The sequence below is a fragment of the Haliaeetus leucocephalus genome, unplaced genomic scaffold (assembly GCF_000737465.1).
Source record: "Haliaeetus leucocephalus isolate CR32 unplaced genomic scaffold, Haliaeetus_leucocephalus-4.0 Scaffold235, whole genome shotgun sequence".
NCBI lineage: Eukaryota > Metazoa > Chordata > Aves > Accipitriformes > Accipitridae > Haliaeetus > Haliaeetus leucocephalus.
This window is the reverse complement of record NW_010972671.1, coordinates 429,081-456,119: the sequence shown is the minus strand read 5'-3', so window position 1 is coordinate 456,119 and position 27,039 is coordinate 429,081. Positions and strand designations below refer to the sequence as shown.

Here is a 27,039-nt window from a genome sequence, read left to right as displayed (position 1 = left end):
AAGGATTTCAAAGGGCCTGCCCTGCTTCTTTGCTATCCCTTTTCAGTCAAAATGGCCAGGCAGCTATGGAAACAGGATTACCCCGTTCCTACTACAGTGGGCCACTAGAACAGCTGGGAGTATGGTGAAGAACCTTAGACTCTGGCAGTGTGGCCTCCTGGCTGTCTCACCAGCATGTTCAATACTACACTGCACACACAGGTCCACAACACATGTATATGTATGAAGGTTTCCGCTTCAACAGATCTCTGCAGTTTGTAGGTCTACTTTTAAGCAAAAGAAGTTATTTCATCTTGAATTGATATACACGGATTGGGATGGAAAGATGGGAAGACAAAAAAATCTTTTAACTCTTTGTTTCATCTAACCATTCACCCCTCCAATCTTTCTTTTCACCTCAATTCTCTAGATTCAACCCTGATCACAACTAGCTTCATTTTCCCACCAGGTACCATCCCCCCCCGCCCCAGTATGTTATTCATTAAAAAGCATTCAGCATTAATCTGGACTTCAAGTTAAAAAGTTGACTTGACTTCACTTCTGTGCCCAGTCTATTGGTCATGCAGAAAGAGTTATTTTTCCTGTGAATATAAATACATTAAGGTTTGTGAAGGACATTTACATCTCCCCAAAACTAGTGCCAGTAGCACACCAATTTGCAGTAATACCTGGTTCAGTTCTATCATTTTTGTGAGAAATTATCATTTCAGTCTATTAGTGGTTACGAAAATAAATGAGGGTTGATTATATTGGAAGTTGCCTACCTAAATCATCTTGGCAACTCTGAAAACACATGAAATTTCTATAAAAAGCTTGTTTAAAATGGGTTTTCATGGTATGGTTTTGGTTTCCACATACAAAAATGTACCACACTGGTTTGAGGGTAGGTTTACAGAAACATCAATTTAGACAAGACTAGAAACACTGTGATTACTCTTAAAATGTCTGGATATCAATTGAAAAAACCCTGTGGTTGTCTCAATAATGGAGGGAAAAAAAAAAATCACATCTAACACTTGAAGAAAGGCAGCAGTACATTTTTCCACAATTACGGGTACAGGCTTGTATATGAAGTACCTTACAAAAAGTAACTTTCTCAATCTAGATCTGAAAAAAATACAAAGCAACTTTTGTAAGTGCTTTTCTGCTTAAGCTGAGATAGGTGTGAATTAAGCAATGCTACTGACTGGCAGGGGAAACAATCAGCAAATAACCTTGATTGTTAATATTTACATAGGAAAATCATCCTGGCCATTATTAGAAGATTGCTCAGAACAACATTTAAATAATGCCATCTTCTGCTAATTATAAACTGACTGATTAAACTGAGGAGACAACTGAAATGCAGTAACAGGTGTGAAGGCCAAAACTTACCGCTTTCCTCTGCGTCCCAGAGCCTCTTGCTCCCCCAGCCAGGTACCTCACTGACATGGCGAAAGGAGAGAGAGAGGAAAATAACTTTGGTTTTGTTAAAACTGCCGGGAGGGCAGCAGGATTGGTAGCCTGTGAGCAGGGACAAACCAGGCATGAGGCCGGGAGGGTCAGGCAGGCCTCTGGGCAACAGCCTGGGCTGGGCTGCACCTCCTGGGCAGGGCCTGAGGCAGGGGCCTCCTGAGGCAGGGAAAGGGGTGCCACCTGAGGCCCTCCAGGCCCTGACACGAAGCAGTTGATCTGCTGCTGCTATTAGCATGTGAGGGAGTCAGTCTTGCTTTGGAGCAGTGGTTATTGTTCATTGTCCCTGAAAAGCACCAGTAAGTCTATTGTCATGGAAGCCCTCTACTCAGTAAGGAACATCTAACTTTAAGCACTTCTATTTGAAGTCAGATACATGATTAACTGGGTCCTAACATTGAACAACACATTGCACATCTCTACCAGATAGAAGAACGATCAGTAGCCTTGAAACACCATGAGATAGTAAGGAGACAACTCGGGAGATTTATGGGTTCATGGAAAAGTCCGGGTCTTTGAAGATCTCCAGTCCAACCTGCTCTTAAAAGTAGGGCCATAGACTAGGTTATGCAGAGCCCACTTAAGGCAAATCTTGAGTACTTCCAGTGAGGAAATAAGTTTCCATGACTTTGTGGGCCAATGATTCCTATGCTGAATTGCTCTAATTTTTTGGGGGGGCTTTTTGCTTTTCTTTTGTCCAGTTTCCCCTGAAGCAGCTTGTCCTTGTTGCCTCTTGTCCTGTCACCATGCATCCTTGTGAAGAAAGAACCACTGCCTCCTCTACAGCTACTTTTTAGGTACTGGAAAACACAGTAGATCTTCACTGAGCCTTCAAAAAACCCCCATGTTAATTTCTCTTCCAGTGATGAAATAAACGACATTGAGGTCAGTCAACACAGGAGAAACATACTACATAAACAAAAGAAAAAAACCAAACAAAAACCCCCAAGCAAATTGCATTCTTCTTAAAAAAAATCTAGTGCTCATAAAATATATCCATACCCCTGAAAAGTGAAAATAAACTGTTTACATTGAACCCATCTAAATACAACCTCTATTTTAAAAATAACGTTTTATGCAACAGAAGTCACCAAAAAGACTAGTTAGCAGGGCTTACATCAGCCACAAAGTGAACCCCACCACTGCACGATCAAACTCAAGATGAAGGCTACTAGATGAATACAAGTTTTAGGCTAAGACTGCAAGCCTTTCACTTACCCTGAAGGCTTATAAGATCCTTCCACAGCAACTGAATTAGCAGTAGCAAGAGCCTAAGTTTCATGGATTTGTTTTATGAAATGTATGTTGGCCACTCTTGACCATCTTATGCAGAATCTTGAGTGAGCTTCAAATGGTGCATCTACATTGGTGCTGCAGTTTGGATGAGGAACATGTTCCCACAGAAAACCTGAACGCTCCCCACTTAGTTTGCTTGTGCTCTCTGTTGTTGCACGCTACATAGACTTTCCACATCTAATTTAGTTAGGTAAATTTAATACTGGAAATACTTGACCTAGAATCATTAATTTTCTTTGTGCTCTTTTGCAAGAGTAATACTTAAAAAGACATCTGTGGAAAATTATAGGAAAATTGTATTAGCTCTGGATGATACAAATAATGATATTAGGGTTTGCACTTTATCTTGTAACTTTCGTAAATCAGGTTTATCATTCTGTTGAAAGATGCACATATTACTTCACATAATTGGAGTTAAAAGGGGTGTAACAGGAAGGCAGAAGGTAATAGCACAGAATTTCTTTGGAAAATGCACAAGACATGCCATTTAGAAGCATAAGTCAACAGCAATCATTCATACTCTCCAGCAGGCAGCAAGCAGAATTTTTGCCTTTCAGGCATATATACGATATATTTGGGCTTGCTACCTTCATGGGAAGGCAAAGAAGTTATCAAACACTAGTGTCATTGGGTAGAAACAATGAATTTCTAGAAAATTTTAAGGTTCAAACTAAACCATCTCAAAATCAGTACTTTACACTATCATTTATATCAATCATGTTATGCCATTGCTGATGCAAAATGAATCTGGCCCTATGCAAGCAGATGTTTTCTCAGAGACATGGGTGTGGACTTACAGCTTTTTCCTAACTTTAAAATACTTCATAAAATTTTTTTACACTGGGATCAGTTTCCAATAGCAGAAAAAATGTTGGGTTTAGCAGTTATTAGCTACCTACTCAGCTGATGTAAAAGCTATGTCAATTTACCTCATGACCTAAATTAGGGTTTTGCAGGGTCAGCTAGCTTACCCAGGGAGAAAGATGCAATAGTTAGCTGAGTCAGGCGACTACTTCAATTAAGATCATTTCAGTTGCACATTCTAACAAAGGAAATGGCATGATGAAGAAGTTGTATCATTTTTTTTTAGCATGTAAATCTTAACATGAAAGTTCCCACATAGACTTTCTGACATTTGAGATAATAAACTACATATCACTTCTCTAATCTCTAGAGCCTAAAACCACGGTAAAATAAACAAAAAGTTAAGCTAAGATAAATCATGATTGCCTGTAGCAGCTGTAGAAATATCACACCTTTGATGGTCCTGAACCTCCTCACCTTATCATTTTATGACACAGCGGAACTCCCATTTCTCTGTCTTGTTGCTAAAAGCTTCAAGGTTATCGCTGGTTTCTGAGGAGTCTTTTAGTCTGCAGACAATGCTATACACTGCATTGCTAAGTGTGGTATGGAACATTAAGAGTTGCATTAAAGAAAACCAGACATTATGTCTGAAATACTGAGATATAACTTCATCTTGCGTTTTACTACTATAAAAAAATATTTGACATGGATATGATATGGTCAATGACTGTTTACAAGGCTAGCAATACAGTACTGATCAGCTGAATTATTTTTACAGAAATAAAAAGTGGGCAAGTACTGCAATACAGTAGGAAAATGGGAGACTGGAAAACCACTGGCAGTAAACGCTGTGAAAGAACCAATGGACAGGATGTAAGAAAACTTTGCTACAGGTTGAGATACTGTGGCAATGATGACTTAGCATGCATTTGCACTGTTGTGCCCCCAAAATCCCATTATTAAGCAGTGGCCACAATCCACTTATTTTTCCATTTTTCTATTATGTATCTCTTCCCAGATACACTACCACCTGCAATGGACATTATTTCCTGTTGCAAGAGATACTGTATACTTAAGGAGCTAAAAATTAGAAAATATTAACACCCACCCCCTCCCCTGATGTGACTGGTAACACATCTGAAGGCATTAATGCCAGGAATAACAGTATAAATCATGATTTCAGAACAGAAGAGAAACACATTAAAGAATGCGTTGCACGATATGATGCACAAAGAACTGTTGGGCTAGCAATGGCAAATTTATTACCGTTTTGACTTGCAGACTGTGTGAAACATGAGAATGTTTTGAAGATACCTGTGTGACATTTCAGGACCATCTCGTATTAAATGGATAAATCCCTGACATATTCAATACACTCAGCAGATTTTTGGCAGATTTTGTTCTGCTAAAGTTCTCAAATGCTATTTCTTGCTTTCAGGAAGGGCTAGAGAACACAGCCTTCTTCAGTCTGCATCGTCTCCTGAGAGGCACATTATTAAATGCAGAGTTCTCCTTAGCCATAATTTCTTACGTAGCTTAGTTACCATATTGATTATTGTCTCATGTTGTATGGCCAAATGTCAAATTTGTTCTGAAAAAAATTGCAACATATGGAGAGCACTGCACTTTAATTTTGATACATTACAGAAGTAATGATGTAAAAAATTACAACGTGCATCATGAGGGATGCAAATTTCTTCTCAGTGGAATAGTAATGTGAACGTACATGCATATAACCACAAAACTAACTGTAATTTTGTACTTAATTAATTTTGTACTTACAAGATCATCCAGCTGCCTTGATATGTGGGGGAAAGAAAAGGCTAGTTGAACAGACCAACAGATACAAACCAAAGCCAGAAAAAAACAAGATTGAAACTGAAAATTAATCAAAGTCAAGAGAGACTTTATATCAAGTGAATTTGTGGATCATTCAGTTTGATAAAGCTAAAACAAGATTATGGGGAAAGAAATTTGGGTCATTAATCCGCCGAACACAAAAATAAATTCATTCTACACAGACTTCACAATGAATTGTTGTAAACTTATTTCAGTTTAGCAATCTCACTTTTGGAAGCTCTTCTCTGTTTGGGTTTGGATTTTTTGGTTTTGCTTTTTTTTTTTTTCCTCTCATCTTTAATCCCATTATTCCCCTTTTAGCAACTTTTCAGCAACCAGACTAATTACTTCCATCATGCATAAAACAGAGGCTTTTTCATAAAAGTTTTATTACAGAATAAAAAGATCTCCTCTCTCCAGTGGAACCTGCCATCTAAGTTTCACACAAGATGTAAAAATGAATTTAAACAGTTAGGTCAATGAACAGCTGAAAATACCTGCCATACAAAGTGGCTATACATGACATTCTGAAGTAATTAAATTAATCTTCCACTCTAACACCTGTGTTATTCACAGGATCTTCAGCAGTGATATTTGTCATAAGAACAAGTGGAGCACTGCTAAGTAATTTTACTCACTTTGGGTTGTATCTTTTTAAAACCCACAGACATACCTTCAGTAGCACGTTAGCATCAATAAAATCATGACAGCCATTCTCAAGACTACCAGAACGAAGAACGCCTGGTTAGACAACCAAAACAAGCTCCACAATAGGGGATTTGGATATGTAAAAGATCACCTCCTTCCCCACTGCAGTGACCCTGAGTAGGAATGCTTGAATTGAGGAAGGGGTCAGCAGAGATGTCCCACAGAGAGACAGATGGTGACGTACCATTCAGTTACACTACCTTTTCTACAACCATCTGAACTTTTTTTAAGGGCATGCTGCAAAATTTATCGATAACTCACAGCCCTAGAAAACAATCAAATCCACGTTTTCTGCTCTTGGGATTAGTATTAGTTGCTGTGGTCACCTCACAATTCTTATGAAATTATAAATAGCTCTACTACAAGTGTTTAACAGCATCTGAAAAACAAGTATCAATTTTTTATTTTCTTCACTGCTCATAATTTCGTTACGTTAGATCTGTCTCTCACAAAATCAATAATAAAGAAAACTAGTGTGGTGCTCCTCAAATCGTTTGCCAGCTGCCAAACAAAGGCTGTCAGGTAATTAAGTATTTAGATTTCATTCGGTCTCAGGTTAAGATTGACTCAACTCTGTGGAGCTTAGGATAATCATTCACCATTCTGCTCCTAATACTTATCTGCAGTAACAGGGAGAAATCTACAGTTAAAGATCCTTGGAGAATAACTAGAGACATAATTAAGGAAATAATAACTAGTATGCCTTCAATATTTTTATGTTCAAAACCTCAAAGCTTCATTACTACAGGACAAAACTAAACTAGAAAGAAGCATGATGAAGTAGTATTCAGTAGGTCATACTTGCTTTTTTTTTTTATTATTTTTTTTTTTAAAGTTTGTAACCAACTCTTTGATACATAATAGGGAGGAGCTTGTGCTTTTTGTGCTTCCACTGCCCTGTTTTGCACTGATGAAGATGGGGCAGAGGAAAAAATTCATGGATGTGTGCTGAGGTGAGGTCCTCAGAAAGCTTGCAGGTTTGGGAACAGTCCCAGTTTGGGAGACACAAGCAGAAAGAATAAGTCAGAGAAAAAGATGAGGGTCTCGACAGGTCTTCTGGATAGGATTTCAAGAGGGCAGGAGCAAGTGAAATATTAGAAGCAGTTTCTTTAAGGTATTTTTTACGTCCTGTTTCACTGATAAAAATCCATTTAGTATTATGGAACTACAGGGTTGGTCTTGAATGGTAGGAACAAGAGAAACATGCTTTTTTTTGTTTCTTCTTTCACAGCCAAGTTGACTATTGCATTCAGGAAGACATCCCACCTCTGAAAGTCCTCAAGATACTTCTGCTAAGAATTTTCAAAAGTTGGACTTGAGCTGATACTAAACCATTAACTTGGTAAAAACATCAATAATACAGTCCAGATCTTAAATAATAGGTCAAATGGCAAGACACATAAAAAAATTTAAGATTTATGGCAACAGTCGTTAAACACAAGTTTTGACAGTTATGTGAGAGTTTAAAGGTTTAACTTCATGAGAAGTTTGTCGTCTTTCATTCAACAGTGGCTGTCCCCATCAGATTCTTACAAGACTTCATTTTAACTTGAACCTTCAAAACCACTGTTAAAATTTGGGTCCACTGATGCAGGCCAGAATTTATAATCTACAAACTCATTCAACCAAACCTTCCAGCAACTGCAGCTAAAGATTTACCTCTGACAGCTTTCTGTGATACATACAGGAACCTTGTGAAGCAAGTAACCGTTTTTTCTGAATTTTAAATAAATCTGAGCAAAAGAAGTTACAGATACAAATGAAAACCATAAACCAAGATATTTTTCTTACATTTTTATGTACCACCTCATATCTTTCAGTTTTACATGTGAACTAGTCTCTGCAATAAAGTTTCAAACATTTGAGATTGTTCTTTGCATTCTTATTAGAAAATTATAAAATTTTTGTTTAAAGAAAAATTAACAGAGTAAATCAGTCTGGATGCATGGCCTGTCACTGTGTACTACCTACCAATGAATTTTGCTTGATTAAATCTCATTATTCTCAAACTTGCCCTCTATAATAGCATCACCACTGAGAAGAATGATCTACAGACAAGTCAATGACAGCTGAACAATGGACTTGATGTTACCCACTGGATCATAGTTCCATTAAGAAACTGTTTTTATCTTTGTCAAGTGCATGAGCTCCACTTCAGCAACTTCATACTTAAAATGATCTGTTTTCAATCACTGCCTCAGAATCATTGTATCATGTTAACAGTCTTAGCATTACACAAAAACTACGCGGTTGCTCCTGACGTACGTAGGTGTTCAGAAAACGAAAGCAAAACTGCCATCTTTCAAAAAAAATCAGTTAAGTAACAAATGAGCAACCCCGAATATGACATTCGGAGATTCCAGTTTGTGGTACATTTTTGTACACACTAGTTGAACTGTAACCTACTTGGCCAACAGTTTCTTCAGACAGGGATTTTAATTTTTCATGAACACATTGCTCTAATAAAGTACTTGGCATTAGTTATGGCTTTTGAATTAAAATGCATTCATGACATTAAATTTTAAAATCCCTAAGCCATTAATTTTGACCAGCTTTTTTCTTTTTTTCATATTGTGTTTGCAAGAATTAGCAACTAAGTGCATATTTCACCAGCAAAAGAATGAAAGCTGTACTAATAAAACTTAAGTTTTGCAGGTCCCTGCAGAGAATGGTAATATTTTATACACTGTATATCAAATGAAAGCCAAAACCAAATTTGCTCTTCTGATAAAGGCTTATCTGCCAAATATCACATAATTGTTCAACTTACGATCAAGGGCAACTTAACACATAATCTGCTATCTACATTTTCTTCTGTATTCAGAAATAAAAAGGTTTACACCATTGCAGAACAGTTCTATAAATTGTCTAGCTTAAGCACTTACTTTAGTACCTATTTGTGAAATTATCTTGCTTCAAAAATTTCCAGGTAATAACTAAATAGCTGAGCTTACTCAATTGAGGATGCTGATCTGCAATTTCTTCAGGTATGCAAGTCCCTGCAGTTGCCCTACTTTACCTTACAAAAAATGCCCCCTTTGTCTGCTTTATTCAGGGTAGCATTCAGAAAGCTCAGATAGTATAAATCACATGTATTTTAGTTTTTAATATAAAATCATTACTTCAGATATATCTACTGGCCCCTATAACCTTGCTACTAAAAGAGATAATCACCTGCTGACAGTATGGGAGCCCAATAGCAGACTTCAAACCAGTTTTCATCTTGTTTTATCGTGTTTCATCTTGTTCATCTTGTACTTATGAAACAGCGTAGAGTTATGACACTTAAGATGTTTAATAGAAACAGCCAGTTTGATATCCGATTCCCATGCTGCTATCATTCTACTGTTCAATAAACTACAGTCAGTAGTAGCTCAGTTTTAGTTATACATTTTGAGTACAATTTACACACTTCATACACCTCTAAGTAGTGCGTCAAATTTGCTCAACAATAAGAATGCAGCTCACTACAACAGATGTCTGATCCTCCACCTTCCCCAGTTCTTAGTACTGGTTTCCTTTACTACTCTACATTAACTTGTAGATAAATTAAGCATAAGTGTCTAAAATTCCAGCTGTTTTGCAAAATGCTGCTGTAAGGCTAAATTTTTAAGTCCAAGTAGTTTCATAATCTGTGTGCAGTTATTTATGAAGGCAGCAGGAATGCTATTCTGACAACGTAATTAAACTTGCAATAATGTCAGCAGGAATCTGATTGCAAAATGGCTCATTTTATAAACATCACTACTTTTATGACTGACAAAAATATGCACGATCAGGTGCCAGCTCCTTCACAAACACGTATTTTATAACTTGTGTCGTAAATTACTTGCAAGTACAAATTCTAAGATATTAAAGGTCTATGCTCAATCCCTAAAAAATGGCACAGTTCAACACAAAGATTTCATGGATTTTGCTCTTCTGCCAGTTTCACATCCATGTAACTTCACTAGTTTCAGAGGAGTTATTCCCAATATATACATAAATTTACATCTAAAGCAAGCCATCTCCTGTATACCATATTGGACCTGGGATTACACATGCGTTTAAAACACAAATGAAATACAGGACAGAGAAAAGATAATTGGACCTTGCCTATTTTAAGACCACTATATAGTCTGTATATCACAGCACACGAAGCACACATTTCTTCAGAATTTGCTTTTTAAGTTCGCTGCCCATTGTACAAATCTCTTTAAAACTGCATGGGCCACGAAGTACTGATTAAGTCTGAAAAAAATTACATTTCTTATTGGAAGTGTTTAAGAGTTAAAAAACCCATACATGATATCCCACTGTTTAAAGCAGTAATAAACCCTAAATTGAACCACTTCCTCATGGTAGTGATTGCTGGGTTGATAGCCATTACAGCTTTTCTAATTAAAGTACAGGTTAGAACAAAGTATTGAATGTTTTAGCTCACTCATGTATGACAGTTACATTTATAATAAGCTTAAGTATTGGGAAAAACCAGTCATTTGGTATTGACCAACTGCCCATACAAATAGAAGACCTTCTAGTAGTTCTGTATTGCCTGCTCTTCTCAAGTCACTTCACAGAATCCATTAAAAAATCCAGTGTCAATTTCTTCTAATGTTGGAGTCACTGGGGGTTTTTTGTTTTGGTGGTTTGGGTTTTTTTTACGTTTCCATTAAGGCCATTTAAAAATAGTAGTCTCAATATAGCAGGGATGGAAACATTTAATTAAAGTCAGACCTCACAGTCTTCATAAATTTAAAACATAGTTTGAGAAACCTCTTAAGGAAATGTGCCTTCTGCATTTACTAAAAATGAAGGTAACATCAAATAAAAAGCAAAACTAAACAAGAATAGGCAGAACATTTTACTTTTGTCAAACCTTAAATGTAAAGTATATTAAAAAAACATGGTTTGGAAGTTCAGGAACAGGAATATAAACATGTGTTTTCTATCCCAGAAAAGAATTCATGCAGGTGTTACAGTATTCGATCATTCTCTACATCCACTGGTATGCAACATCAGCTTAATGTTCTTAAATAGATACAGAGATACCATAAATTCATACAGGTACCAGGGTCTTCTGGCCTCAGTTATACTGTAGATCAAGAAAATCTGTTCTTTGGTAATTGGAGTAGGCTCATTTTCCAATCCAATGCAGGACTGTTAGGAGGCCATATCAGCCACTCATCTCAGAAAACTACAACTCCTGTGGACATAGTCTGGGCTACCTTTGTCACAAGATAATAATATTAGAGGTGGTCTTAGAGGTATAAATGCAAAGAAGTTAAAGTTATTCATTCCTTGTGGCGGCTGTTTCAGGAAAAAAACATCCAAACTCTCTCCCCTTCTCTATTCATTGTTTAATCTAGGCAACATTTAGACTCATATGCAAAGGTATTTTGATAGATGGGAATGTACACATGCACACCTTCAGTTTAAATAAAGAGACCTGTATGGAGAATTGCAATTTAAAGTTAATGACTTGAAGGTATTCTTATAATAAAGTTTAAAGATTTAGTAAACTGGGACATTACAAATCCAAAAAAGCGTGTCTAGATATTTCATCTTCCCTTTTTCGACAAAGACTGACAGAATATACATATACAGTTTGACGTTTTGATTTATCGAAAACAATTTTCACTTTGCTCAGTTTGCAAGTCCTATTGACTAAAATGTAGTATCATTCACAACAAAATATTTTCAGTAAGTGAAACAATAAGCAAAGAAAACCAAAACTAAGCTCAGAAGCTAAGTGGTTTAGAAAGCCTGGTAACATCTATGTGTGTGTAAGTGTGTCTATAATTTTTTTTTATACAATATATATAGACACACACACACATATATACACACACACCTGCGCACATGCACACACGCACACACACATATGTAACCTGCAGTGAAGATCAATCTATTTTCTAATAAGGAACAAAACACATTATTTAAAAATGTGGCTAATTTAACAAAACAGAGAAGAAACTGCTGCTATCAAAATATACAATTTGGATTGCAGACTAGAAGGCTAACAACATTAAAAAAATAGTTTTAAGCAAAACCCCTTTGCTTCTGAATAAGAACAGGTATCATCAACCTGCCATAGCATGAAGCATCCAAACAAGATTTTATAAAAAGTTTAAACTGTGACCCTTCTTCATTTGTAAAGTTCTTGACATATCACATAGTGCGAGCTCTGGTCTCCAAACTGGAGCCCCTTTCATTTTTCTCAATCCGTACTTCAGGAAATAAATGGCAACTGAAGGATTCAGAATCTCAAGTGAGATTTGTGCTTTACCATATACCTGAAAAAAAATTAACAGAAGACAACATTACTACTCTTTTTGTATTTACAGAAATTTTACTCTCAGGAATAATATGCACAGACTTTGTTAAAACAAAATTCTTAGAGAATTAGCAAGTTGCCAAAAAGATGCAGTGTCTTATATGCCATGGAGCTCCACATTATGCACCACATCTGTCCCACTAAAAGACAGTCAGCTAAAACCTTTGAAGAAAATTCATGTTTTCCAAAGCATCACATGACTTCTACCATTGGAAGACTGTTGTGAAAGATAACTCTAGTTCATTCTGCGAATTCAGATATATAGTTTAGCTGAGACTTTTAAATAAGAAGCCACAGAATGTTTGATGCTTGGCATTTTGAAAATTCCGATAGGATTTTTCCTTTTGAAATTCACTTAATCATTCAAGCAGTCTGCTGTGCAATCAACATGAGAAGATAAAATATTCAGGAAATGCATGGACTTCTCCCTTCCCTCAATATTTCTTCAACTGCTTCATGATAAGACAGTTTCTTCTCTACAACTTGAAAAAGGTATTGCAAATGAGCTTCCTGTTCAGAGAGTGTTCTGAATCACAGAGAAGCAGAGTCAGAAACAATGCTGCTCTTCACAGAGCTGCTGGTGCTCCTCCGTCCCTCCCTTCTCATGAAAGGCAGGGCTAAGTACTTAGAAGGCCCCTAAGCTACACAAGAATTGCCAGTCCAAAACTCATTATGTGCCATATCTTTTTTGACTTCCTTCCTCTTCTACCCAGTGCTGTGGACTCAAGGGCATCAGGATAAAATATTACTTTGTGGCTCTTTATCTAAAGGTAGTTTCTCACCTTTTCTAGACTGTAATCTAGTGAGGTGGAGACAGAAAAGAGAAGAGCTTGTAAGCTCAGAACTGCAGTCCAAGGAGAGGGCTGGAGGAACAAAGGAAAACTCTACACCACCTAGCTTGTTCTCCATTCCTTTCCCTCTGCCTGAAGGGAGATGGGGAATCATGCTACTAGCCAATGATTAATGGTAACTACCCTTCCTTTAAATCTATGCATATTACACTGTGGAGATTATTATTTATAGCCTGTAAGAAAATATAGTGGTATATATTTAACCATATCATTGCAGAAAATCTAAACAAGCAGTATTTTCAAGGTAAAACATTGTTCAGTTGTCTACGTTGTATATAATGCCCTTGTTGCCATAACTCTTCATTCCCACCAAACATCATAAAAGCATGAGCATTAAGGACTTTCAGCAGGAAACATACCTGTCCAAAGTTTCCCAGAAGCGTAGAAATACTGGCCTGTCCAAGTGTCTTTTGTGGTAGCTTAGTTCTAACACTGTTACATCCCATTTCTGTACATTTGGATCCAGACGTACTTCATCATATTTGAGATGAAAAGCTTTAACTACAGGAAACAGGAAAACATTTAATGTACAAACATGACGACTTTACAGTGTTTAACTATTAGTCAAAAAGAATTTCCACCCCGCCCCTCTTTTTTCAGAAACAGAGCCTGAGAACAAAATTAATGAGTCCATCTCTCAAGAAAGTCAACTAGTTAATAAAGGGCACTGAGCTAAATATAGTGGTTGGTGCCCACTATCAGGTTTTCGTGCTATTACAGGTTTAAGTGAAAGGGCAGCCCCTATTTTTAGATGCATAGATTCTAGGAGAACAGCAGAAACTTAGTGCCAATTCAAGCACATTTTCTTTGGGAAGCAAAGATGTTCTTTCTGAAAAATCTTTGAACTGTCCAAGAATTTTAAAAAAGCAGCATTTCTCAGACCATCGAGAAGGAAGCCTGGCTATTTCCTGAAGGTCGGCGTAGAAGACTTAGAGCAGAATGCCAGTGTAACCCCCCAAATGCTACATGAAGCATTCTGAGAAATTTAGAATCATAGAATCATTTAGGTTGGAAAAGACCTTCAATATTGAGTCCATTTAGTAACTGCCAATTACCCCTGATTTAGTACTCACTTAAAAATGGCAACATATTAACAGTTATTTTGCTCTTGGGAAATATTGTCACATGTGAATTATATAAAGCCTAAGCATTAACACAGTGAGTATTAAAATCTTCTGGCTTCCTTAGCCAAATCATAGTTTTGACATAATCCAGTGCAAAGTATTTAAGTCTTACACAATTCCTATCTGGTAGCCAATTTGATGCAGTTTCTATTTTGGATATTATTGGAGAAGTAAAGCAGAAGCATTTGACCAGGCTTGTGGAAACCAGTTAATTTTAATGCCATGGTCATATCTTTTCTGGTACCACACTCTTCATTTTTTCTTCCACAAAATCCACCTACAATTTCAACTAAATGGCTAAAATGAATAAATAAATAAAGCAGTCCCCTTTTCCAGATACAGGTCAATCTATACAATGATATATCTAGGAGCTTTCTAGGAGATTGGTATCTGAAATTAGCTTTTTTTTTTTTTTTTTTTTTTTTCAATTGACAAACTAAAGAAGGGGTCATCTGGCTTGTACCATTGCCAGATAAATTTCCAAGCTTTGTGAATGAAAAGTAAGAATACATATGCATCACCTTTGCTATACTAAGTTGCATGTTTTAAAATAACCCCAGAGCAAGCAAATAAAGATACACAGGGTCTATGCATTTACAGAAAACTTAATCAACACCTAACAGAATCTCTGCATTAAGGTTAAACGATACTGAGCAGAAGATAACTCACTTCTGAATCGGAAACAAATCAGTCTTAAAACTGCACACTAATATGCTCTAGCAGCAAAACCTTTAAAATTGTATTCAAAATTAAATATTTGTTCATTGAAGTGACACCATTAAAAATTTCACCTCGAACATTCACTTGCAGATGCAAAAATAAGCTTGTTCACTACATGAACATTAAACACTCGGACCATGTGTAAAGAAAACTAAGAACAATTTTAGAGACTCAAGCAGCAAAATGCTACATGATATAGCAATTGAACAAACAAAACCAATTTAACAGGCTCTGGTCCAATAAAAATTTTATTGAGGAATTCTTTATGGTAAGCTACCTGCTTGTTTTCCAGAGTGACAGTGATAAGTTTTGAATATTTGCTAATCACCACAGACCCAGTGACTTACATAAAGAAATGCAAACTGCAGATAAAACAACGAACTGTTGCAGATCCAAGAAGCGACATTTATGAAGAATATTGAAAACTATTAATATGGGCAAAGCAATAGCTTCAGGTAAAAGTAGACACATACAACCAGGCTGACATTGCATGTGCTCTCTCCATTTACACTGTTTTCATTTTGAGGAATGAGTGAAGTCATTAGGAAAAGCCCTAGAGATACTCTTATGAGGAAAATATTTTAAAAATACCTCGGCTTGGAAAAACCGAATGCATTTCTAAAATTAAAAAAGGTCCATTTCAATTTATCTTTATGAGACAAGTAAGAACAGGTATCCTTCTTTGACTTGAAAAAGATAAGAATTTGTACACCTTCAGACTGAACTACGCAGGCTATGATTTTGATCTTTTGGCATAGTGAAGACTTCAAAAATGTCAAAGCATGTAAAAAATTTCTATGGCCCTCTATACATCTACATATTCATAATGTTGAAATTAATAGGAACTAGCATGCAACTACTAGCTAGACCTTAAATATTTAACAGCATTTTTCTTGGTTTTGCTTTTCACAATTTCCATTTTCTCTATATCTTCATTTTGAAGTGTTATTTTCTTCTTTCATTAGTCTCTTTTGTTAAACTCTCTCCTGTGGTGTATTTTTCTTTTACATTGGCTTTCAGGCTCTTTCACTCTCTCCCTGATCATTCTCAATCCTCCCTTAAGCAACTCATTCTATTTTCTTGTTCACAGATACATCCTTAGCCTTGTGTCTGTTTTCTTTTTTTGCTCCTTACCAAACTAGCATTCTCTTTCTGCCTTCTACTTCACATACCAAATATGTGCACACATAAAAACTGATCAAACTTGTTTCCCCATCACACTGACTGGAAGACGACAGACTGAACTAAGTCTTTTGGCTTGGTTCTCTTTTTTTTTTCTGTGTGTGTGCATTGGTTTGGGGTTTTTTTTGGGGGGGGGGGGGGGGGCGGTTCTTTTTTTTTTAAAACCTGTAGCTCAGAAACTACTGGACACTATAAAAAGGTCTATTTTCTAAGGCAGCTTTACAATGAAGCAACAGAGACCAGAAGCTGACAGTTGCTTAAATATTATCGCACACCTTACAGTCAGAAGAGTGAACTGTGTGAGAAAAGTGCAGTGGTGCAGTGGGTCTCAAAGCATACCAGGCATAATTGTGATAACTCAAAAAACCTCTTCAGATCTATACAGTGATAACAACTAGCTCACAACTTAAAATTATTTGTATCTTACTAAACTTCCAAGTTTTTGTCAGACACCAGATCATATTTGTAAACGTTTCTTAGTGAAATACTAGGTGATCAATCCTCTGTTCAAATTAGTAATGAAACGTGAAGACAGCCTGTAAATCTGTTATCTATGAAGTGTTGTAATATACATTGCCTTTTCACATCTTTTTAGAAGCTTGGAAAATAAATTTATATACTAGCTATTTCTGAGCTTCTTGTAAAGATAACAGCTTTGAGAAGATTTCCATGAGCTTCCACAGGTCAGAATAGAACAACTGCAGAGGGCACATAAGTATCTGCCATCTGTGCAAAGACCTAAGCCCCTGTCTTCTCAACCACCTGAGTCCAACAGCACTTTGGCAGTACTTTGCCATAAGCATAAACACCCCATAAAAAAACCCAAACAGAATAACAAACCCCAAAACACTTAAAAACAAAACATAAAAAACCCTTACTTTTTGCAAAGATATCAACAGGTGATCCATCAGGCAAGAGCCAAGGCCAGCCTTTGAACTGCCAAGCAGGACCCTGTACAAACACTGCCACCACACGATCCCTACGAACACAGAAAGAGACAGACACGTTGATGGCCCTGAACATTTAAATTACATGCTTTCTTAAACAGGCAATATACCTTAGCATAGTTTTGTATTTACTAACAGCAGTATAGTACATTGAACAACTACACCTCCAGCACAACTGCTTTTTCCTGTTAAGCAAAAAAAAAAAAAAAAAGTTATTTTCTGGACTTCTAGCTCCATCCCTTTGCAAAATGCAGCTCAGTTTCCCATGTTAGGTTCATAAGAAGTTGAACAGTGTTTATTTCTGGTCATTATTACTTTGCTTTTAAAAAGTGCTCCAACCTTTCAGAGATAATCTTCTATGAATAATGTAAACTGAGATGTATCAATTTAAAAGCCTTTATTCTGAATACGGTTAACTTCTATTCTAAAAATTTATTAGAAGAGACAGCTGCTAAATTTCTGCAAAGTACATCATTTATTGTAAGGGTATGTAACCATTACCTGCAGTCTAAGAAAATAAATTTGTGGTTAAGATGAAGCTTTTACATAAATAAAATGAAAAAACCCAACACATTTGAGAACAAATGACCTCCCACACATGGTCTCTCTTTTTCTTGAATATTTACATCATCCAACTATGGTTCCTATCTACTACAACAAATAATTACCTCCCTAATCTAATCCCCAAATTTAACTCATTGTAAAGTCTACCAAATCCCAAATGGAAGAGATTAATCAAGGTGGAGTTTTGGGGGTCTTTTTTGTTTGGTTTTTTTTAAAGGACAGACTAAAGCTTTGCCATTTAAAATGGTGTTACAGGTTTTGTAATGGCTAACAGTAAAAACCAAACCAAAAAAACCCAACCCCACAGCAGCAACATGTTAATTTCTAGATACTAATATCTGACTCCCCCTTGGATAAAAACAAACTAAAAGAACCACCTCACTTGATCTCTTTGGTCAGAAGCACTTTAGGATCCATTTCAGATGGTTCATAAAGGTTTGATCATTAAACATTAAGTGCTATTTGATATTTAAAATTTCAAGCCCACAGATTTCTGACTAGTTCAAGTTCTCAACAGAAAGAACAATTAATTTAGGAACAGAACTTTTTCAAAATATTCCTCTCCAGTAAAATCTACTTTGGAAGTTACTAAACCACCAAAAATGTCATCGTGTGTGTCTAAAATCTTCACACTTATGAGGAAGAAATAACATTTTTGCCTAATTCATTACCTCAAATAACAAAAATATGTTTCTCCAGAATTTTCCTGCTCAAAGAAAAATATGTTTTCATAGCATCAAAAAATGGGCTACAGACAAATTAATCTTTCCAGCTTTTTCTTAGAAGTAAAAGCTACCTATGATTTCTTTTCCCCAACTGGGGCTCTCCCTTCAGAAGTAATCTTCCATCATTGGATCCAATTTAATGAAACTGGTTCAATACTGAAAACATAGTTCAGTCTTTACTGTCTGATGTGCTTGCTTTCTTTCTTAAACTATTAAAAAAGTTAGAATGTCAGATGCTGAAGGCCTGTGAACACATCTTGCCAACACACTCTCATTTGGAAAGCACAAAAGAAAGCAGGATTTTCCTCTCAGCTTATGATTCAGTGACTCGCACACTACACTATCACAAACCAGAAAATTAATATGAGTATTCCTATTTGAATTTCTGCAACATTTCTGGCAAACCTATAAAAATAAAATTAGTTGTGCTGCTCACACTGTTAGAATGTAGAGTGCTGTGATTTCTTAAGACTTTTTAAATAAGTTTAGTTTCATATTATTTTCACCTGCAGAAAAGACTCCTTCACAGTTAACAATCCAATCCATTCTTATATCTGTATCTTCACTTTTTAGTGAATTTAGTAGCATTTTATTGGTCCCCTCCAAATTCTGCATTCTCCTGGTTAAGAAATTTTGTAAAGGAGAAATCTGTTTTACCAGTCTTGTGGCATAAGTTTCAGAGGTTGGTCTACTACTCGATAAGGTACAGTAACGCTGACTGTAGTTCCCCCAGGCTGCATCTGATCCTTCCTTCTCTGTATTAGAGTTTCATTCTCTCGTTGACAGCCTTGTTTCTTCTTCTCATCTGATGGTACAAACCTTGGGGAATAAAAAAACATTCAGTAGACAAAAGCAATTTATTTGATATAATCAGCAGGAAAAGTAGCAACTTTATCAGAACATTGCATTATTGGCAACAGTCACTGAAGCCATCTCATTTTCACTATGCCAAGCATCTATCACTACTCATTCAGAACAGCAAAAAATATAAGAATAATATTTCATAAGCCCTTATGATAAAAACAGTTGTACTAAAAGGTCCTCTGCCTCTCAAAACTACAGCCTGACCTGTTCTCATACATTTGTGGCACTCCCTGCCGACCCTACCCAATCATTTGCAGATGAGGAGCCAGATCACAACCTGCTAAATGGCTATAACTCATTATTTTTAGTGATCAAGGGTAATGTGAGGAAGCTTGGGCACTAACGATTGCTTCCTGGAGCAAATTTTAGAGCTCTTGCTCTTGGAGCCATCAGAATTATATTTTTTGAAGAAAGCTGGGATTTTGGGTCAAAAGGTTTTTGAGTGAGGTTTTATTTTTTTGGATGACAGTGATTTTACATTATCAATGACTCATCTGGTTACTACGATGTATGATAAAACAACTCTATAATTTTTTTTTCCTAAATGGCTTCTCTGATAGATTAAGTGCTCAGAAAATAAGGATGATGTGATCCTCATGTCTTATGTAATATCTGTATGACACAAATAAATGCTTAAGATGCAAAGCTCCCCAAATGAATTACAGATCTTTTGTTTTTTAAGTGGGGGCTGAAAAATAAACAAACATAACAATTCCATTTCAAGAGTCTCTTCTTTATGGCAATAATAAAATAACATATACAGAACAGTTCTCAAAATTGGCATCAGAAATGTGAGAGTAGCGTGAGCCTTTTTACTGATGAATCTCAGTGGGTTTTGTCAAAAGGAAAGATAACAAAATCATGCATGTTATAGAACTAAAACTGTGTCACAGAAAGGTGAACTGGTGTGACCAGTAACACCTGCTAGGCCAGCAACAGAGCAGAGCTCAGACCTATGTTCTCCTAATATTCTATACAGAACCACCCAGCTGCACCACTAACACTGTTTGCCCTTACATTTCTTTTCTAAAACTTCTGATAAAAAGAAACACTGTTTCACCTAACTGCAAAAGTTCTCACCAGTATTGGTGCTACATTTTAAAATCGTAGTACTCTACATAATTGTTAAGATTTCTCTTCATTATAGTACAGGCGGGGCTTTTTAAAAGTTTACTACATTCTTCAGGTAAGTTGTTTGCACCATTTCTATTTGTTCTCTTCAACCTATTTCTGTTTGAATACTAAAAAACAATTTGATTGTCCTTAAACAGGCAGACTGCACTTTCTATTGCTGGAAAAATAGAAAAAAGGAATGAAAAATGAAATATGAGGAAAAATTCATTATTCAGTCAACTTGAAAATACTAGTTTCTGCTAACATCTTATATCCAATGAGAAGATGGCATTTGGGGGGGGGGGGCACCCCTAACAAAAAAAAAGTTTTAAGGCAGCATGTGGAAACTGTCAATAAACCTTCAAGCAAAACTATTTTACTTTGCTAACATAAATAAACAGATGAAGCCCCCCTATACTCTTCATGATTTAACAGTATTTCAAAACCAGAAAGTCACAATGAATTTCTGAAGTGTGCGTCCAAACACATACAACTGCACCGGAAAATTAAAAAAAAACAAAACTGCAAAAGACTATGAATAGTGCATTAAAGTTGACTAGTATTGCAAATACAGAAAAAGCATTACAGATGTTAAGTGATAAGCTACAAATTAAATTATACTTATCTGTCTAGTACATGTAAGACACCACCATTCTAAAGAAAATACAGACAGAAAAGCTATACAGGATACACTGGGAAAAAGTACACTTAGGATGCCTAGAATATTATAAAAAAAGTTAAGACAGTGATTTCACCAATAATTGAAGTAATTACAAACCAGTTAATATCAACACATATTTTATCTACCGCAACCGACTGACACATACAATTGCGTGCTACAGACAGAAGCATTCAACACAGTTCTACTTTGGAAAAAGCTACTAAACATGAAATCAGAATTAAGTATTTCTAGTCAAGTCATTAATTTAAAAACTCAAAAGTGAGGTACAACTTTAATCATGAGCATACCTAATGGCCTGTCCTGCCAACATGTTGCAGGCTTGGCTTTGCCAATACTAACTGATAGGAAACTGTATTTTATAACTTAAAATGAGGATTTGCTTGGTGGTCTTGAGCTTTTAAGAACACCATTCATGAGTCTCTCCTCACCCATCAGAATTAAGGAATCTCAGCTGGAAAGATGGAAATAAAATGGTTTTTGGTTTGCCTTTTTTTTTAAAATTTTAAAAAATTACAAAAAAATCCTCCTCAAATATCTTTTACCCAAGTGACAAGGTCTATATGAAAAGCCAGGATCACCTAAAAAGGTGGAGTGCTTGAAAAGAATTTCTTTATTACATGTCCCATGCACTAAATGAGAACAAACTCTTACAGAATATGTAAATAAAATCCAGCCATATGTACATTACAGCGATAATCAAATATTCATATGAACAGCAATCTAAAAGGTCACATTTTCAATTTAATTTGTAATGTGAGGAAGGAAACATATTTTAAATGGAAACAGGAAACCTAGCCACCCCAGGCCAAATTAGGCAAGAAGCAATATTGCTATTCTACAGTCTAACAATTTCACCACTGTATCCAAGACCCATCAAATTTGGCTGGAACAGGCATTCTCAATTCTACTTCTAGCTTTAAATGTTTCTGTGTTTAAGAATTCATTTCAACACTAGTTAATTGACAGTTTCTCTCCATTTAGGCTAGAAACTGCGTTAACAGCCATCAAGGCACCATTGGGTTGTGCCTCAGTTATGCATCTTCTAGACAACAGCTTCAGTTTTATTTACTGTAAAAATCTGAACATTTTTGAACACATTTCTCCAAGAGAGAACATAAAATATCTTATCTGAATTTTCCAAAGAAAAAAATATCAATGAGCAGATTCACACGGAACAGTAGAGAAGATAATTGTCATAAAGAAAGCACTGAAGGAAAGGCTTACATATATGTACACAGAGTACAGGAATAAATGACAGCTTACAGAAAGTTTATGAAATATATGCTTGCATTTCCGGGAACCATTGATTCAGTAAGTATAATAAAAGCCATGTGCTCAAGAATTGAGAATCAGTAGAAATTACTGTATGATTACAGATATAATTATGGCTTACTCCCTTGCTACCTGGACATAAAAGATAAGCATAAGAAATCTAAGTATTAAAGAAATCACCAAAATCCCCATCTTCTCTTGGGAATTATTTGCCACAATGCTATAGTGGGTGGCTTAACTACACATTTGTACTTGACACCTTTTTAATCATCCACCACACTAGAAATCTGTTCTGAAACCTGACTGTGCCAGAGCTTACATTTTTTTTGTTGCTTCTCCAGATTACTATTCCCTAGTAAAAAAAAAATAATTAAAAAAATCTGTATCTACTTAGAATCCATTTTTTTACCCCTACTAGGAAATTAATAGCACTTCATTCTCTTGCTGTTAATTGCCAAAATCATTATCCACACAAAAACCGGTGCTCACTCATTTTACAAAGACAGCAGGTTCCTGTCCCAAGGTGACAGGCAAGCGATTGAACAAGATCAAATGATGGGAGGTAACTGGTAAGGTACTATCCACTGAACTGCCAGAGCTGCTCATGTCTAAGCTCTAAACTCATATCAATTGCTAGCATTAACTTTAAAACACTTTTACTGAGGTCAGGTCAGTACTTTCTGGCCCCCAACTCAGGCATACTGAAAAATGCATGGACAGAGAATAAGGCAACTCCAATGAAGGACAGTAACTGAGATCATTGTAATATACATTTGATTGTGTTTAGAATTGGAGACTTATTTTTACAACCCTCTCAATATTTTTGTTAGATTACAATATCACCTGTTTTTGCAAGAGAACAAAGCTTTTTTTTTTTTGTAATACATCATCCCTGAATCTTTTCAGATAGCTTGATATCAAAGCTGGATAAATCCCAGCGAGTTGCCTGGCCACATATGGTGAAACACATAATGAGTAAAAGCATCATCATAATAAAAATACATAATCATAATCTAATCATTTACATCTGCCTGATGTAATTCCTGCCTTGCTTTTGTTCCATGTAAAGCAGAAGCATTGCCTCTGAAAAGCCTAGCTTCAGATATTCTCCAATACTTAGTCTGGAGAGCCAGATTTTACACAATAATTATGATATTCAGTGTTGCATTCAGATATTGAATAAGAATAAAGTGTATTATATGAAATACTTTTTAAGAAGCTTCACAGTATACCATGAAGTATTGCAGTTCTGATTTTAATTGAAATGATATCTTTTTAGTATTTTAGAAACTCTTCTTTTTTTATCTTATACTTGAATTCTTTAGAAAAATAACTTTCCAAAAAAGGTTATCAAGAATATTTGCATATTATACAGCATATGGATTATATATATTACTATTATATACAGAAATGTCCCCCTAAAAAAACTAAGTTGCAACATATATACCCAACAGACAAATCAGGTATCTTAAAAAATAAAAATCTTAAACCAGTAATATGCTTCTGGTTTATCATTATATATGATTCTACTCATGATAGCATTCCCGCTTTCCCCATTCTCTACCTCAAAAGAGAGCATAACATTAGTGATGAATTAAAGATGCTAAGCATCATATAAATGTCAGCCAAATTTGGCAAGAAAAATAACACCAACATACTACGAAGCTATGAAAAGGCTTACTAAAAACGTTGGTATAATGAGTAAGTTTCTTTCAGTCCTTGACAATTGAATTTAATGCCTACCATAGTACTGGATGAAGACTATCCTGTTTATTTTACAACAAACAACCTAAAATATCTGTCAATGATACCACAATTACTTTTTCTCACATCCAAAGTGACAATGCATTGCAGTCCAGTTACTTATAAAAAAACCAAAACATCCAGCACACTAGACAAAAACTATCCTAGAAGACAGGGATTCCCAGCTATGACTGTAAGTTTTGATTTTAAGTGGTTTGATCTCCCACTACAATTACAGCTTTGTTCCTTGTTTTGTTTAAAGAAAGATTTAAATGGAGGGAATAGCAAAAGTTGGTTTTATTTATGAGACCCAAATACTCATTCTTTATTATCACACACTTCATAGAACCGTGTTGCCTCAGGTATCAGGCATGGAAGAAAGCTGCCGTGTAAACAGCCCAAGTATCACAGCTTCCATACCTTAACAGTCCTGGGGGCCTCATTCTCCCAGGGTTCTCCTACACTTAGCAGTCTCCCCTGCAATGGCTCTTACTCTTCCAGCTCCAAAAGTCCCTTCTCCTTGTGCTATCATTGACGTACTCTGATGGCTAATACAAGCAGACTGATTACCTCTAGAAATACAAGAAATTCAAGTCTACCTGCACCTTCCTCAACAGGGGTAAGGGAGGGAGTATTAATTTGGATATGTCTTTTCTATCTGGACAATATTTCTTTATTCCAAAACTTGTGGCAATGACATGTGTCTTCCAAATCTCTACTCTTCTGTCAATTTTAGCTGAAAGTGGGGAATGAGTTAAAGGTAGCAGTGACTTAGAGGCAGAAATTAGGTAAGTCTTCTTTCCTTGGAAAACCATCACATATCTATCAATCACACTCTACATCAAGGCTAGTTCTACACTCTGCATACCTGAACAGTAAAAAGAAACCCTGCAGCCATTCCTAAACAAACTACTTGCATAAATTTGAATGAAAAAAAAAAACAAACCCCAAAACCAAACCAAAAACAAAACAACAAAAAAAAACCCAAAAAACCCAACAGGCCAGGTGGCGTATTTTCTAGAAGCATGCTAGAACTGTCATGGCTAAATTAATATTTTGCTCTTCTAAATTCTGCTATTGCACTTCTGATTCATTAACATACCTTGCTTCTTCAGTTTGTCTTTCACACTTGTTAATTACATCAGTGTCCTCCTTTCAACCCTTAAACATAATTTCATTTTTTCCTGGATCGTGTTCTTTGCACTCTAACGATCAGCGTCCTCTTGGGGCAGATCTCGAGAAGTTAACTGTAGCTCTACCGCAGTGGAGCTGAAAACAGTGCAAGCCTCCTAGCACATACATACTTAGACATGACATATTGGTGCTTTATTCCATTATAGGTATTCCTGTACCAGAAAGTCACAAATTACATAGATGTAAAATCCAGGGCTTGTAGTGGTGAAATTTTTTCTTAAACAGAAAAACCCCACATAAACAAGCAACACTGTCTGTCAACACAATTCTATCAGTCCAGTTACTGCTTGCACATTAAGCTATAACGTTAAAAGCCAGCCTTATCTCTGATTAAATATTTCGGAAGAGGCACCAAGGGTCCAATACGCTTACTGGATCTTTGATGATATATGGCCGTAGTCTAGGAACTAGAAATAGCTGGAGATCAGAAGGCATCTGGTATCTCACAGCAGTTTTAAAAAATTCTAGGGCAACTCCAGTGAAAGCTGTAGCACCACAATAAGGACAGCCTATTTTTGAAGAAAAGCAGTGTATAGTCTCATAAAGGACAAGCAAAATGCTGAGGTGGAAGAAAGAAGAGCTCCCCCTTTTTTCAACACACCATTGCAGACCATCTATAACAGTGTATTCCTCTGTGAAAAAGACTGCCTGTTTCAGAAAAATTAACTGGTATTAACCGATAGGCAACTCTAAATACCATGATCTGTTGGACAAGCAGAAAGATGGGGTTTTTGGTGGTTTGTTTTTTGGGGGTTATTTTTGTTTTACCTTAACAGTGAATTTTACCTTACCACAAAGAAAGTAATTTGTAATGTTGATTGCATTCAGCCATAATGAATTAAACCTTAGAATCAGATGTGTGATGCAATAAACAAGTTTTAGCAACTCATTAATTCCCTGAATGAATTTGCATCAATACTTAATGACAATGCTTTATTCTTATTTTTGTTATATGTGAACTTTAAAAGAATTCTTTATTTACACAACCAACTGACCTGCTCAGCTGATACAGTCATTTATTTAGATAGAACAGAGGCCACCCTCCACTCGACTTCCCCTTTACAGTAACTGTGGTTGTTTCCCCGAAATCTTTTCTGAGCTCCATGAGCACAATGCCCTCGCTCATCTTCTCTAAGTCTTCTTCCATTGTAAGGGTTCATTGATCAGTTGCACAGGTGTGCATGTATGTTATGTAAAAGAAAACCACTATAGACATTAGAAACGGTACTGTAAGACTTTCTTATCAGTCTGCCTATTTGGCCCACAGGTCACAACAGCGCAAAAGCTCTGAAAAGAAGTTTTCGCTTTTTTCCTGCTATTCAAGAGGCATTGATTTCTTTTATACACTGGTTTGTAAAACTAGCTTATTGTGAGACAGTAGATACTCCCTCTTGCTTAATTACTAGTTTGGTACCAGTACACCTTCATATCTGAAAACAGTTTTTTTATATAGCATGTTCTAATCAGCTACTTACTTCAGATCTTGCAGAAGGTCCTTTGCATTAAGCATCGTTATTAAAGAGGTCGTGGCTGCTGGAATAATGATTATGGGAGTTCGAGACCCTGGAGAGATAATACAGTCACATTTGCCTGTTGTTTTTTTTTTGTTGTTGTTGTTGTGGTTTTTGTTGTTCCCCCCC

The 27,039-nt window shown here is 36.1% G+C and overlaps 1 protein-coding gene across 2 annotated transcripts in view; it reads right to left on the bottom strand.

Moving 5' to 3' along the window:
- Window positions 1-10,736: 10,736 nt before the first annotated feature.
- Window positions 10,737-27,039, bottom strand: part of CDC73 (cell division cycle 73) — a 116,460-nt gene continuing 100,157 nt past the window's right edge. The window contains exons 13-17 of one of the 2 annotated variants that reach the window (XM_010568014.1): window positions 26,875-26,962; window positions 19,189-19,350; window positions 17,174-17,274; window positions 13,629-13,770; window positions 10,737-12,377 (exon numbers count right to left, since the gene is read on the bottom strand). In XM_010568014.1, the coding sequence (XP_010566316.1) occupies window positions 12,341-12,377; window positions 13,629-13,770; window positions 17,174-17,274; window positions 19,189-19,350; window positions 26,875-26,962 (530 nt within the window). In that variant the 3' untranslated portion in view covers window positions 10,737-12,340. The remainder of the gene's footprint in view (window positions 12,378-13,628; window positions 13,771-17,173; window positions 17,275-19,188; window positions 19,351-26,874; window positions 26,963-27,039) is intronic. The other variant, XM_010568013.1, reaches the window with a different exon arrangement.